Below are 15,179 nucleotides of genomic sequence, written 5' to 3' on the forward strand. Positions count from 1 at the left end.
GGAGGAGGAAAAGAACTGTGGGTCCTTGGTGCTCTTCTAGCTGGGTGGTTTCTTACAAGCCTTTCATGAGCCAACTAGGTAACACCATCAGTGCTAGAAGGGAGGGGGATTGGCTCTTTGTTTTCACGTATACAAGTGGCTTGACCCATCAATGTTTGTGGGAATCTCCACGCTCCCACCCACTCTGACAGGGCAATCCACTCATGTATAAATAGAGCAAACCCCACTCCACTCTAGCACTGATGGTGTTACCTAGCTGGGACTGGAGTTACCTAGAGTGGACTGGTGGAGCAGTGAGCTAATGCCTCCTTAAGTAACACCAGCTGCCTGCAATTAGTGCAGGTTCGAGTCCCACCAGGCTCAAGGTTGACTCAGCCTTCCATCCTTCCGAGGTAGGTAAAATGAGGACCCAGATTGTTGGGGGCAATAAGCTGACTTTGTAATAATGCCACTTGGGGGGTCTGTGTGAAAGCTCTAATAAGCAGGCATATACATAGAATGAAGGCTACTGCTAAGCTTGTAAGCCGCCCTGAGTCTTCAGAGAAGGGCGGGATATAAATGGGATTAAAATAAAATAAATAAAAATAATGAAACGTCTGCAAAAAACCACCCAGCTCAGAGAGCACCCAGGACCCCACAGTCCTCCTCCTCCTCCTCTCCACAAACCCCACTCCCTTCTATTACTGATGATGTTCTCTAGTTGGTCATGAAACATCTGCAAGGAAATCACCAAGCTCAGAGAGCACCAAGGACCCCACAGTCCTCCTCCTCCTCCTCCTCCTCTCCGCAAACCCCACACTCCCTTCTAGCTCTGATGATGTTCCCTAGTTGGGTCATAAAACGTCTGCCAGAAAACCACCAAACTCGGAGAGCATCAGGGACCTCACAGTTCTCCTCTCCTTCCTTCCCCTCATTTTCTCCTCCTTTCCTCTCTTTCTCCCTCCTTCCTTCCTTCCTTCCCCTCCTTTTAATATGCAATTTTTTTAAAATTCAGACAAGACACCCAACAACGGGGCTTTGTCGAGAAGGCACGTAAAGGTAGGGAGAGAATTCAAACCAGATGAGGCTTCCTCTCCTCGTGAACCAGCCCAGCTTCTTGTCCCCCCACCCCACCGGGCTAACCATGGTTTTTAAAGCCTGGCCTCCTGATCAGATCCCCCCCCTCCCTCTCCTCCACCCCTGGCCCGGCTCCCTCCCGCTCACCAGGGTGAAAAAGGTGCAAAGAATAGTGACGGAGCTGAAGGCGGCGATGTAGACGTGCATTTCCCGATGTTCCTTCTGGGTGAAAAGCGGGTTCTGGCACTGGATCCCGCAACCTTCCACGTCCTCGTACCAACTTTTGGGGTTCTCGGTCGGCACCAGGGGGGCTTCGCATCGCCCCGAGCTGTTGAATTTGATGTTCTGGACCTCGTTCTGAGGGGGGGGAGAAGAGAGAGAGAAACGAGAACAGGGTTCACTGAGTTATTAGTTATGCTAGAATGGTCCAAACATTCGTAAGTCACATTTTTCAGGCTTGTCTCTTGATATTCTCCGTCTTCCAGGTCAGGGTTGTCCCAAAGGTGTTTCCCCCCCCCCACCCCCACCCCAGGAGGCAACTGGACTTTTTTGTTTGTTCCTTGAAGACGTTTCGCTTCTCATCGAAGAAGCTTCTTCAGGTTCTGACTGGATGGTGGGGGAAATGGGAGGATTTATACTCCTTGCAGAGAGCTGGTCGTTTGCATTCTTTTAGAGGGTTGTTGAGGCCACCCGGAGGCTTACCTGTATCCTCAGGGTCACCTTAGTGGTGCAAATGGGTTTGGAGACTTCTTGGAACTGCTGAAAGGGTTGGGACACCCACTCCCAGCATTCCTGAGCCAGCACGGGGGAACTATGGCCCCCTCACGACTCGTGGACTTCAACTCCCAGAATTCCTGAGTCAGCATGGCTCAGCATGGCAACCTCTGCCTTTCCTCTCAGCATGGCTGGCTGAGGAATTCTGGGAGCTGAAGTCCACAAGTCACGAAGAGGCCATAGTTTCCCCATGCTGGCTGAGGAATTCTGGGAGTTGAAGTCCACCAGTCATGAAGGGGCCATAGTTCCCCCATGCTGGCTCAGGAATTCTGGGAGTTGAAGTCCACCAGTCATGAAGGGGCCATAGTTCCCCCATGCTGGCTCAGGAATTCTGGGAGTTGAAGTCCACCAGTCATAAAAGAGCCAAGGTTGCCTACCCCTGTGCTAGGCCAACCTTGGCAGCTTTTCAACTCCCAGAATTCCTGAGCCAGCATGGCTCAGCTTGGAAACCTCTCCCTTTCCCCTCAGCATGGCTGGCTCAGGAATTCTGAGAGTTGAAGCCCACCAGTCATAAAAGAGCCAAGGTTCCCCACCCCTGGTATAGGGTTGGACTAGAAGACCTCCAAGGCCCCTTCCAGCTGTGTCCTGCCCACTGACTGTGCCAGCAGGGGGCCGAGGCGGACCCTTACCGGGCACCCTTCAGGGAAACGATCCGTGGTGCATTTGAGGAAGTCGGGCCAGCCCCTCTCTCGTTCCACGATGGTGCAGGGCCCCCGCGTGGCCTGGCACAACGTCTGGCTGGGCAGTTCCACCTTCCCATCTTCGCACTTTGGCATGTACACGGCACACAACAGGGGCTGGATCACATCCCAGCAGCGCGGTGCATTTCGCAAGCCTGAGAAGATCGGGAGACAAGTTTCCTTTGGCAATCAAATTTTTTTTTAAAAAAAAGCTTACCTTGAGGACTAGAAACCGGAAAGATTTTGGCCCTCGATAGCGCCTAATGTTCTAAAAAAAGCAACCCCGGGCATGAAAATCAAGATGAAATGGGCAGTTAAAGAAGCCGGGATAGCAGACCCTTGCGATTTCTTTCCAGCGAGAGGCACAAACACACAAAAACCAACATCCACACGATCAGTGGCAGACCCTTTTTGGCCCAGTTCAAATTAAGTCTTACCCTCGGTGGGTGGGGGATGTTGTGTGAACCCAGGGGAATGAGACTTATGCAGTGTTGCGTGAAGCTACGACACTCCTTCGATTGTCAGATTAAGGGTGTTGTGTGAACACGTTTCCCAACCCTGGGGAGTACATGGGACCCCGCCCCCAGGACCTACACCCCCGGGGCAAGCGGGGGGCCAACCTGAACCACGGACCCTTTGCACCAAAGTGGGGGGAAAGCCGACTCTCGCCCCATCTACAGTGCTCATTTTGGGGTACACGAGCGGATTGGAGACAATCCCCTTCCTGCCTCCTTTTGGGGGGTGCAGCGAGCGGATGGGGGGGCGGGAACCTCTAGGTCCAACACCCAGGAGCCAGCGATCCTATCCCACCGACCCCGGGGGAAACAAGCCATCTCCCTGCCGGCCGGCTTGCGCAGGCTATCCAGGCCGCCTCCCTTCCCACTGGCTCTCCTTTCAGGATCGCGCGCATCCTTACCGGACCAGAGCAGCAGCTTGTCGTGCGCCTCCGCCTGCGAGCTGGAGTCCCCGGCCAGCAGCGTGGAGGTGGCGGCGTAGGGCAGCGGCGAGCCCAGGCAGGCGCTCTCCCGGAGGGGCTCGCAGGGCGCGGCGCGCTTGCACCGATCCTCCGCCGCCGAGCTGCCGTTCAGCGAAGCCGCCGCGCCGAGCAGCCCCAGCAAGCAGCAGCAGCAGCAGGCCAGGGCGCAGCGCAGACGCCCGACGCCGGCCATGGGGAGACCCGCCGGGCGCCTAGGACGCCCCGGGCACCCCGAGCGCGGCCGGTCCCGGGACTCGGGGGGCTGTCGGGCGAGGAGGGGGCAGCCGGGGGGCGCAGGCCATGCTCCCGCCCCGTTCCCCGAGGGGGAGGGGAAGGGGAAGGGCTCTCCCCCCCTCCCCCGCGCTTTGTGCGAAGGAAAGGGAAGTTTTTGCAAACTTTTCCCAAAGTTTGGCAAAAAGTGTTGCAAAGTTGTTTTTTTGGGGAGAGGGGAAAGTTTTTGCAAAGTTCGGAAAAAGTTTTTGCAAAAGTTCGGAAAAAGTTTTCGCAAAGTTTGGGGGGGGCGGCCGCCTCCGCCTCCGCCTCCCGGCTTTGTTAGCCTCGGAGCCGAAGAATCCGGCGGGATGGCGAGGAGGGAGGCAGCCGCACAGGCCGAGCCCGCCCGCCGTCTTGTCCTCACCCCCCCCAAAAAAAACCCCCGTGCGGTCCGACGGGCTGGCTGGGCGGAGAGGAGAGGGCGCCCCCTCCCCAAGCGGAGGCTGGCGCCCCCACAAAGGCCGTCCCGGGCCGCGGAGCCCCCTCTTCGGCGAGCGGGGGAAGCGCGAGGCTCGGAAGGCGGCCCTTCCCAAATGTGTTCCCCCCCCCTCCCGCCCACCCGGTTGGTCGAGGATTGTGGGAGCTGAGCAAGCAAGCGGAAGGCGCCCGGTTGGGGAAGGAGGCGCTGGGAAAAGTTCTTGCTTTCACCCTCCCCCCTTTCAGCCCGCCCATCGAGATTTAAACTAGGCTGGGAGAATGAACCCGTGGGTAACACGTTCAGACAAGCGGTTTCTAAACCCGGGGTAAGGGAAAGAGCGGGACTTGCCTTCGGTGAACTGGGCCAGGCCCGGATTAACCGTACCGTACGCTGTGGAGTCAGGGGTCTTCAAACTTGGCCCTTTTATGACTTGTGGACTTCAACTCCCAGAATTCCTCAGCCAGCTTTGCTGGCTGAGGAATTCTGGGAGTTGAAGTCCACAAGTCATAAAAGGGCCAAGTTTGAAGACCCCTGCTGTGGATGGACCATCACTGCTGGTTTAACACAGGCTGGAGTTCTAGAGGCCTCCTCGACCTGCCTTGATCCTGGGTTAGCAGGTTGTGTGAATGCGAGCATCGGTGGAAATTCAAATCGGAGCCAATTCGGGCCCACTAAGCGGAACAATTTCCCCCCCCCCATAAAACGCCTTTTGTGCCTTCCTTCTGCATAAAACGCGACGGCACGCCACAACAAAATTGCATTTTCACGTGTGCGCGATTAGCCGGCGTTCAAAGTGACAATAAAGTAACCGATCTGTTCTAAGACAGTGGAACTCCTTGCCACAGGATGGATGGCATTCAGGGAGCCCTCGGCCTTCACAACCGTAATCAGGGACACCCCCCCCCCTAACTTCCACTGTTAAGCAAGGGGATTGTTTAAAAAAAAAAGAGAGCTGTGCCTGATGGTTCCAGATGTTGCTGTGGTAGCCGCCATCTTGACGTTTTTGACCCCCACACCCCTTCCCGGCTGGGCAAGAGACAGCTGTAAAATCTGGGCTCCTGATTTAGGGGACCCCTGACCTCAACGGATGCTAGAAATTGGGGGGAAAGAACCCCCCCCTGCAAAGTTTGATGCAGACCCAGGAAGTGGCGGAGGGGACCCCCACCCCAAATTCAGGGACCAATGGGGGGGGGGGGTTGCAGGGGGTCCTCTTGGCCAGCCGCCTCTTATCAAAACAACCCAGCAAATCTTTCCCGGGGTCGGGGTGGTGGTGGCCCAGGGCCCCCCCCCTGCCCAGCCCAGGAGGACCCCCCCCACCGGCCAGCTGGACGTCCGGCTCTGACGTGGCGCTGCCGGCTTGGGAACAGGCGGAGGGGGGGCTCTCCCGCTCTCTCCAGAGCCCCCCCCCTCCGCTTGCTGGGAAAGGCTGGGCCCGCGTGGGTGGTCCCCCGCCCCCTCCCCGCTTCTCCGAGGCAGCTCCAGAGCCACGTCCCTGCGCACGTCAGCAAGGAGGGGCTGGCTGCTGGAGGTGGGGGGGGCAACGAGGAGGAGCCCGCCGTTGGTTCCTGGGGGGCTCAGCATGGAGAGGCTGGCCGCTGGGGGGGTCAGCAGGGAGGGGCTGGTTGCTGGGGGGGGTCAGCAGGGAGGGGCTGGCTGCTGGGGGGGCAACGAGGAGGAGCCCGCCATTGGTTCCTGGGGGGGGCTCAGTATGGAGAGGCTGGCCGCTGGGGGGGGGTCAGCAGGGAGGGGCTGGTTTCTGGAGGGGTCAGCAGGGAGGGGCTGGGGGGTCAGCAGGGAGGGGCTGGCTGCTGGGGGGGCAACGAGGAGGAGCCCGCCATTGGTTCCTGGGGGGGGCTCAGTATGGAGAGGCTGGCCGCTGGGGGGGGGTCAGCAGGGAGGGGCTGGTTTCTGGAGGGGTCAGCAGGGAGGGGCTGGGGGGTCAGCAGGGAGGGGCTGGCTGCTGGGGGGGCAACGAGGAGGAGCCCGCCGTTGGTTCCTGGGGGGCTCAGCAGGGAGAGGCTGGCCGCTGGGGGGGTCAGCAGGGAGGGGCTGGTTGCTGGGGGGGTCAGCAGGGAGGGGCTGGCTGCTGGAGGTGGGGGGGGCAACGAGGAGGAGCCCGCCGTTGGTTCCTGGGGGGCTCAGCATGGAGAGGCTGGCCGCTGGGGGGGTCAGCAGGGAGGGGCTGGTTGCTGGGGGGGGTCAGCAGGGAGGGGCTGGCTGCTGGGGGGGCAACGAGGAGGAGCCCGCCATTGGTTCCTGGGGGGGGCTCAGTATGGAGAGGCTGGCCGCTGGGGGGGGGTCAGCAGGGAGGGGCTGGTTTCTGGAGGGGTCAGCAGGGAGGGGCTGGGGGGTCAGCAGGGAGGGGCTGGCTGCTGGGGGGGCAACGAGGAGGAGCCCGCCATTGGTTCCTGGGGGGGGCTCAGTATGGAGAGGCTGGCCGCTGGGGGGGGGTCAGCAGGGAGGGGCTGGTTTCTGGAGGGGTCAGCAGGGAGGGGCTGGGGGGTCAGCAGGGAGGGGCTGGCTGCTGGGGGGGCAACGAGGAGGAGCCCGCCGTTGGTTCCTGGGGGGCTCAGCAGGGAGAGGCTGGCCGCTGGGGGGGTCAGCAGGGAGGGGCTGGTTGCTGGGGGGGTCAGCAGGGAGGGGCTGGCTGCTGGAGGTGGGGGGGGCAACGAGGAGGAGCCCGCCGTTGGTTCCTGGGGGGCTCAGCATGGAGAGGCTGGCCGCTGGGGGGGTCAGCAGGGAGGGGCTGGTTGCTGGGGGGGTCAGCAGGGAGGGGCTGGCTGCTGGGGGGGCAACGAGGAGGAGCCTGCCATTGGTTCCTGGGGGGGGCTCAGTATGGAGAGGCTGGCCGCTGGGGGGGGTCAGCAGGGAGGGGCTGGTTTCTGGGGGGGTCAGCAGGGAGGGGCTGGGGGGTCAGCAGGGAGGGGCTGGCTGCTGGGGGGGCAACGCGGAGGAGCCCGCCGTTGGTTCCTGGGGGGCTCAGTATGGAGAGGCTGGCCGCTGGGGAAGCGGGGTCAGCAAGGAGGGGCTGGTGCCTGGGGGTTCAGCAGGGAGGGGCTCACTTCTGGGGGGGGTGTCAGCAAGGATTCTCTCTGGGGCACCAGACAGACAGAACACCTGGACAACATCAAAAGCGAAGGAGAGAATGGGAAACCCAGGCCAACCATTTCTTCAGTTTGATTTTTCAGCCCAGGTCTCTACAGAAGACAAGCCAGTTTAAGACACACACCCCAACCCCCTCCCCAAAATAAATGAAAAGATGGTTCCAACCCCCCCCCTTTGATCTAGGGCAGGGGGTCTTCCAACTTGGCCCTTTTATGACTTGTGGACTTCAACTCCCAGAATTCCTCAGCCATACTCCTCAGAATCATATGCCATTTCATTTGAAGGATAGACTGCTGGCTGAGGAATTCTGGGAGTTGAAGTCCACGAGTCATAAAAGAGCAGAGGTTGCCTACCCCTGCCCTAGACTCTAAGCCAATCGGAGCCCTTTGACCAGCCTCTTCTGCTTCATCTTTGTTGTGATGAAAACCCAAACCACAAAAATGGCCACAGGCACACAAGTATGCACACAAAAGTATATGCCATTTCATTTGAAGGATATCGACTGCTGGCTGGGGAATTCTGGGAAATGAAGTCTGCTCATTGCCACACCGCGCTGCAGATAGTCTCTCGGTTTACAACTGTTCGTGTAGTGACCGTTTGAAATTACACCGGCGCTGAAAAAAGGGACTTGTGACTATTTTTCACATTTACGACCGTTGCAGCATCCCACGTGGTCACGTCATCAAAATCCAGCCTCTTGGCAACTGGTTCGTACTTACGACGGAGGCCATGTGCCGGGGTCGCATGATCCCCCTTTTGCGACCTTCTGACCAGCAAAGTCAATGCGGGAAGCCGGATTCACTTAACTCTGTTCCCAACTTAACAACAGCAGTGATTCACTTAAGGATGGCAACGAGGAAGGTCGTAAAATGGGGCAAAATTTCATTGAAGAAATGTCTCGTTTAGCAACGTAAATTTGGGGCTCAGTTGTGGTCATGAGTCAAGAGCTACCAGTGTGTGCCCTCGAGTTGGTGTGAACTCCAGAGTAGGATGATCGGAGCCTGGTCATATGGGACTTGAGTGAGAAACCTACCCAGATTTCTTCAATGATCCATTGGTCCATTTTCTTAATGGGTCCTTCTCATGTTGGTCTTTTCTCCAACATCCAAGTTCAAAAGTGTCAGCGCTTCTTACTATCCTGCTCCCTCACAGCCCACCTAACAGGGATTGTTGTTGTTGTTGTTAGCTGCGAAGTCGTGTCCGACTCATCGTGACCCTATGGACAATGTTCCTCCAGGCCTTCCTGTCCTCTACCATCTTCTGGAGTCCATTTAAGCTCACGCCTCCTGCTTCAGTGACTCCATCCAGCCACCTCCTTCTCTGTCGTCCCTTTCTTCTCTTGCCCTCCACCTTTCCCAGCATGAGGCTCTTCTCCAGTGAGTCCTTCCTTCTCATTAGGTGGCCAAAGGATTTGAGTTTCCAGTTCAGGATCTGGCCTTCTAAAGAGCAGTCAGGGTTGATCTCCTCTGGGACTGACCGGTTTGATCGCCTTGCAGTCCGAGGGACTCGCAGGAGTCTTCTCCAGCACCAGAGTTCAAAGGCCTCAATTCTTTGGCGCTCGGCCTTTCTTACGGTCCATCTTTCACAGCCATACATTGCAACTGGGAAGACCATAGCCTTGACTATACGCACTTTTGTTGGCAGGGTGATGTCTCTGCTTTTTAGTGTGCTGTCTAGATTTGCCATGGCTTTCCTCCCGAGGAGCAAGCGTCTTTTAATTTCTTGACTACAGTCCCCATCTGCAGTGATCTTGGAGCCCAGGAAAAACAGGGCTTCTTCCCAAATTCAGGAGGAAGAGAGAAGGTGGGGTCCACCTCCAAAGTCCTTGGAAGTTCAGCTGGAAGGAGATCTTTCCACCTCCCAAAGGATAACACAATAACAGAGTTGGAGGGGGCCTTGGAGGTCTTCTAGTTGAATCCCTTGCTCAGGCAGGAGACCCTACGCCATTTCAGGCAAAGGTTGTCTGTGTTGGAGCATCCGCAATGTCTGGAGGCAAGCAGTCCCACCGGAAATCCCTCCTTATTTCTCCAAATTGAACACTGAATCATATAGTTGGAAGAGCACCTTGGAGGTCTTCTAGTCCAACCCCCTGCCCGAACAGGAGACCCTATGCCATTCCAGAGAAACAGCTGTCCAGTCTCTTCTTGAAAGCCTCCAGGGATGGATCACCCACAACTTCTGGAGGCCAGCAGTTCTACTGGGTTAATTGACCTGGGAGTATATAATCACAGAATCACCAAGTCGGAAGGGATCTTGGAGGTCTTCTAGTCCAACCCCCTGCTCAGGCAGGAGACCCCATGCCATTCCAGACCAATGGCTGTCCAGTCTCTTTTTGAAAGCCTCCATTGATGGAGCACCCCCAACTTCTGGAGGCAGGTTGTTCCCCTGGTTGATTGTCCTCACTGTTGGGAAATTCCTCCTTCGTTCTAGGTTGCTTCTCTCCTTGGTTAGCATCCCTCAAGATCCCTCAGCAAATTCTTGGGACATGTTCTGGTCCTCAACCAAGTGGCCCTTTTGGTCATTTGATGCTTGTCCTAGCAGTAATCGGCCCGATGCTGCTGGTTGTAGCTCAGGAATCTGATTTGGTCTTTGATCTGACTCACCAGGACTTGGGACAACAGGATCCCCATCGGCTGCGCCGGTGGGGCAGGGGAGAGGAGAGAAACACAAACGACACACAACAGGAGAAAGGTTCAGGCTGTCTCATCAGCAGGTGGGTGGACTAAAGGAGACCCCCCATCTCTCTCCCCCACTTTGAGTTTCACACACGTACGAAGTAGAGATGGGAAGGCGTGGGGGGGGGGAAGAAAACCCCCCAAAAGGGGTTTTTTGTTCCAAGAAAAAGTGGAAAAAAATCCGTTTTCTTCCTAAATTTCCCAGGTTTCCCCCCCCCAGGCCTTTCCATCTCTACTCCAGACGGGAAACATGACCAGATGAAGTACAGATGGTCCTCGACATACAGCAGTTTCTTTAAGGGCCGCTCAAAGGTACGACGGCGCTGAAAAAAAGGGACCGAGGACCTTTCCCACACACTTACAACCGTGGTGGTGTCCCTGCAGCCATGTGATCAATATTCGGACGCAGTGGTCCAATGGTCGCTAAGTGAACACACTTGGCCAATAAAGAATATTCTAATTCTAATTGTAATCCGTTCTTATTCTATTCTATTTTCTATTTTTTATTCTATTCTATTATTCTTCATTCCATTATTCTATTCTATTGTATTTTTATATTCTATTCTATTCTATTCCAATTTTGTATATTCTATTCTATTTTCTATTCTATTCTATTCCAATTTTGTATACTCTATTTTCTATTTTCTATTCTATTCTATTCTATTTTATTCTATTCCATTCCATTCCATTTTTTCTATTCTATTCTATTCTATTCTATTCCAATTTTGTATATTCTATTCTATTTTCTCTATTCTATTCTATTCTATTCTATTCCATTCCATTCCATATTTTCTATTCTATTCTATTCTATTCCAATTTTGTATACTCTATTCTATTTTCTATATTCTATTCTATTCTATTCTATTCCAATTTTGTATATTCTATTCTATTTTCTATAATTCTATTCTATTCTATTCTATTCTATTCTATTCTATTCTATTCTATTCTATTCTATTCTATTCTATTCTATTCCAATTCTGTATATTCTATTCTATTTTCTATAATTCTATTCTATTCTATTCTATTCTATTCTATTCTATTCTATTCTATTCTATTCTATTCTATTCTATTCTATTCTATTCTATTCTATTCTATTCTATTCTATTCTATTCTATTCTATTCCCCTTCCATTCCCTATCCCATTCCCTTCCCTTCCCTTGTCTCTTCTCCCCTTCTCTCTCCTCCTCTGCCCTTCCATCCCCTCCCCTCCCGTTCTTACCTGGGGAAGGGCCAGGCCCAGGGCCACCCCACCGATGAGCAGCAGGTTGCTATGCATCCAGTCCACCAGCCGATCGATGCAGCCGTTGGGGTGGATGACTTCGCTGGCCACGGGGTAGCTGAGGCTCTGCACCCCCTGGCCACACAGGGTGTTGATCACCGACTGTGCAGGAAAACAGCAAAAAGGGTCACACACAAAGAGGGACCCCCAGGTGAAGCTACGCCCCAAAGCAGCGTCCACTGACTTTTTTTGATCTGGATGGACATTTCCTGCCTGAGCAGGGGGTTGGACTAGAAGACCTCCAAGGTCCCTTCCAACTCTGTTATTATTATATAACCTCCTCTTGTGACCTTCTGACAAGCCAAGTCAGTGGGGGGAAGCCGGGTTCGCTTAACAAACGTGTGTGACTCACTTAAAAACCGCAGTGCTTCCCTTAACCAACGTGGGAAGAAAGGTCATAAAATGGGAGAAAGCTCACAATCAATGTCTCACTTAGCAGCAAAAATTTGGGCTCAGTTCTGGCTGTAAGTCGGGGACTACCAGTATTACAGTCGTATGTTGAGGACTGCCTATATTGCTTTAAGTAACACCAGCTGCCTGCAATTAGTGCAGGTTCGCATCCCACCAGGCTCAAGGTTGACTCAGCCTTCCATCCTTCCGAGGTAGGTAAAATGAGGACCCAGATTGTTGGGGGCAATTAAGCTGACTTTGTAATAATGCCGCTTGGGGGGGTGTGTGAAAGCCCTAATAAGCAGGCATATACATAGAATGAAGGCTACTGCTAAGCTTGTAAGCCGCCCTGAGTCTTCGGAGAAGGGCGGGATATAAATGGAATTAAAGAGCCTTGGTGGCGCAGTGGGCTAATGCCTCCTTAAGTAACACCAGCTGCCTGCAATTAGTGCAGGTTCGCATCCCACCAGGCTCAAGGTTGACTCAGCCTTCCATCCTTCCGAGGTAGGTAAAATGAGGACCCAGATTGTTGGGGGCAATTAAGCTGACTTTGTAATAATGCCGCTTGGGGGGGTGTGTGAAAGCCCTAATAAGCAGGCATATACATAGAATGAAGGCTACTGCTAAGCTTGTAAGCCGCCCTGAGTCTTCGGAGAAGGGCGGGATATAAATGGAATTAAAATAAAAATAAAATAAAATATATCAGGGGTCTTCAAACTTGGTCCTTTTATGACTTGTGGAGTTCAACTCCCAGAATTCCTTAGCCAGGCACACGTGACGACAGAGAAGGAGGTGGCTGGATGGAGTCACTGAAGCAGGAGGCGTGAGCTTAAATGGACTCCAGAAGATGGTGGAGGACAGGAAGGCCTGGAGGAACATTGTCCATAGGATCGCGAGGGGTCGGACACGACTTCCCAACTAACAACAACAATTCTATTCCCTATTTTCTATTCTATTCTATTCTATTCTATTCTATTCTATTCTATTCTATTCTATTCTATTCTATTCTATTCTATTCCCTATTTTCTTTTTCTATTCTATTCCATTTTATTCCTTCTCACTGGAGAAGAGCCTAATGCTGGGAAAGGTGGAGGGCAAGAGAAGAAGGGGACGACAGAGAATGAGGTGGCTGGATGGAGTCACTGAAGCAGCAGGCGTGAGCTTAAATGGACTCCAGAAGATGGTGGAGGACAGGAAGGCCTGGAGGAACGTGGTCCATGGGGTCGCGAGGGGTCGGACACGACTTCCCAACTAACAACAACAACAACTGAGTTGAAATAAAATCAAATGCAGAGGTATAGTTAAAGATTGTATGGTAAAGTGGGCTCAAAATATTCAAGAACCGATCCCATTGGATATATGGGAGGTAATTTGGGTTAGAAAATTTAACAGAAAATTTTTATAAAATGTTTTATAGATGGCATTTGGATCCTAAAAAGTTGTCTTGTATGTATCCTAATTTACAGCCCAAATGTTGGAGATGTGGCAGTTTGGATGCCACTTATTTTCATATCTGGTGGACTTGTAGAAATATAAAAGCTTTTTGGATTAAAATTTGGTGGAACATTCAAAAGATTTTTAAGAGAAAGATAAAGTTTACCCCACAACTATTTTTATTGGGTGTTATTATAGATTGTGATACTAAAGAAATTAACTTGATGTTGAACTTGATAACAGCTGCAAGGTTATTGGTAGGGCAAAATTGGAAGGAGGATAGTTTGCCTACTATAGAAGAATGGACGTTTAAAGTGTCAAATTTAGCAGAAATGGCTAAGATTTCTGCTTATCTGAAGGATCATTCACAAGAAAGATACATTTCAGTCTGGAGAAGATGCATAGATTATATTCAGAATAAATATGGGACCAAAAAGTTCTATTTAGCTTATGGGTAAATTTTAGATTGTTATTATTATTAATAGTTTATTATAGCGGAATTTTTATTAGTTTTAATTATATGGTATTATTGTTATTAGTATTAGCTTAATAACTTGGATATTAATTTGTTTATGTTTTTATTATTATTATGTTCACTTTTATTTTGTTTGTATTTAGGTTAAAGGGGAGTTAAAGCGCATTATGAACTTGGTTATTTATATAGTTGGTTAATGTTAGTTAGATTACGATTATTATATTTGTAACCCTGTGTTCAGCTTTGGGAAGTGGGGGAGGGAGGGGGGGTTTAGGGTGGGTTGGTTTTGGGGATTATATTGTAATTTTTAGAAAACTTTTTTTTAAAAAAAATAGTGAGATGGGTGGCCTATAAATTTAATAAATAATAACTTTTTCTTGAGAAAACAAAGAAAATCTCCTTCTTTGTCCTGTCACAGTCCAGGGAACCCGCTCCTCCAACCTTTTGGAAATTTCAGCTATGTTGGAAATGGACCCCCCCAAGAGTGAGCTACTATAGCGGCTGTGCATTCTGGGGTCTGTAGTCCCAGTGCATCCAGAGGTTGGAGAAGCACTGAGCATTTATGCATAAGTACAGGTTGTTCTCAATTTACGACAGTTCATTTAGTGAGCATTTGAAGTTACCACAGCACTGGAAAAAGCTCCTTATGACCATTTTTCACACTTACGACCGGCGTAGCCTCTCCTTGGTCAGGTGATCAAAATTTGGACGCTTGGCAACTGACTCATGTTTATGACGGTCGCAGTCTCCCAGGGTCATGTGATCCCCTTTTGTGACCTTCTGACCAGCGAAGTCAATGGAGGAAGCCGGATTCACTTAACGACTTTGATACTAATTTAACAGCTGCAGTGATTCGCTTAACAACTGCGGCAAAGAGGGTCGTAAAATGGAGCAAAGTTGACTTAACAACCAAGTTACTAACTTCTAACAACTGCAGTGATTCGCTTAACCCGTGTGGCAAGAAAAATGTCACAAATCCGTAAAATGGGGCAAAATTCATTTAAATTCATTTCTCACTTAGGAACATAAATTCCAGGCTCAATTGTGGCCATAAGTCGGGGACCGCCTGGTACAAATTTATACATTAAGCCAGGGGTCTTCAAACTTGGTCCTTTTATGACTTGTGGACTTCAACTCCCAGAATTCCTCAGCCAGCGTGTCTGGCTGAGGAATTCTGGGAGTTGAAGTCCACAAGTCATAAAAGGGCCAAGTTTGAAGACCCCTGCATTAAGCACTTAGCCAACGCTTATCAGCTAGGAAGCCAAAAGAAAAAAAGAAAAATCACAAAAGGCCCCCAAAATGTGCCCAAAAGCTATCCCTGTTGAACTTTGGCCTGCAAACCAATCTACTAAAGACAGCCTGGATGGAGAAGGCGTGGACTTCAACGCCCACCCGCCTGGGGAATTCTGGGAGTTGAAGTCCCCGCCTCTTCAGGCCGGGGTGGGGAGGAAAACGCCGCACCTAAGGTGACCCGGCCGCTCGCGCATGCGCGGCAGGACGCTCTCTCTTTCTCTCTCTCTCGCCCGCCCTTCCCGCCTCTCAGGCCGGTGAGCTCACTTCCGGCGAGCGCGTGCAGCCGCCCGGACGCCTTTGCCGGGGACAACCGGAAGTCCCTCATCGGGGGCCGTCCCTTTCGGGGCCCGG

General features: G+C 52.3%; 2 protein-coding genes across 2 annotated transcripts in view; both read right to left on the reverse strand.

Moving 5' to 3' along the window:
* SMO (smoothened, frizzled class receptor) overlaps window positions 1–3,679 on the reverse strand; it is a gene marked incomplete at both ends in the record, with an annotated part of 5,723 nt that extends 2,044 nt beyond the window's left edge. The window contains 3 exons of the mRNA XM_081330681.1: window positions 1,204–1,413; window positions 2,460–2,665; window positions 3,427–3,679. Coding sequence (XP_081186807.1) covers window positions 1,204–1,413; window positions 2,460–2,665; window positions 3,427–3,679 — 669 coding nt within the window. The remainder of the gene's footprint in view (window positions 1–1,203; window positions 1,414–2,459; window positions 2,666–3,426) is intronic.
* A 6,137-nt stretch (window positions 3,680–9,816) lies between these two features.
* TSPAN33 (tetraspanin 33) lies at window positions 9,817–15,153 on the reverse strand (the record flags this gene model as incomplete). The annotated part of the gene is made up of 3 exons (XM_081330682.1): window positions 9,817–9,915; window positions 11,177–11,445; window positions 15,093–15,153. 3 exons carry the CDS (start codon window positions 15,151–15,153, stop codon window positions 9,817–9,819), a joined length of 429 nt encoding a protein of 142 aa, XP_081186808.1.
* Window positions 15,154–15,179: the final 26 nt, after the last annotated feature.

Source organism: Vipera berus (genome assembly GCF_964194415.1).
Source record: "Vipera berus genome assembly, chromosome: 6".
Classification (NCBI taxonomy): Eukaryota; Metazoa; Chordata; class Lepidosauria; order Squamata; family Viperidae; genus Vipera; species Vipera berus.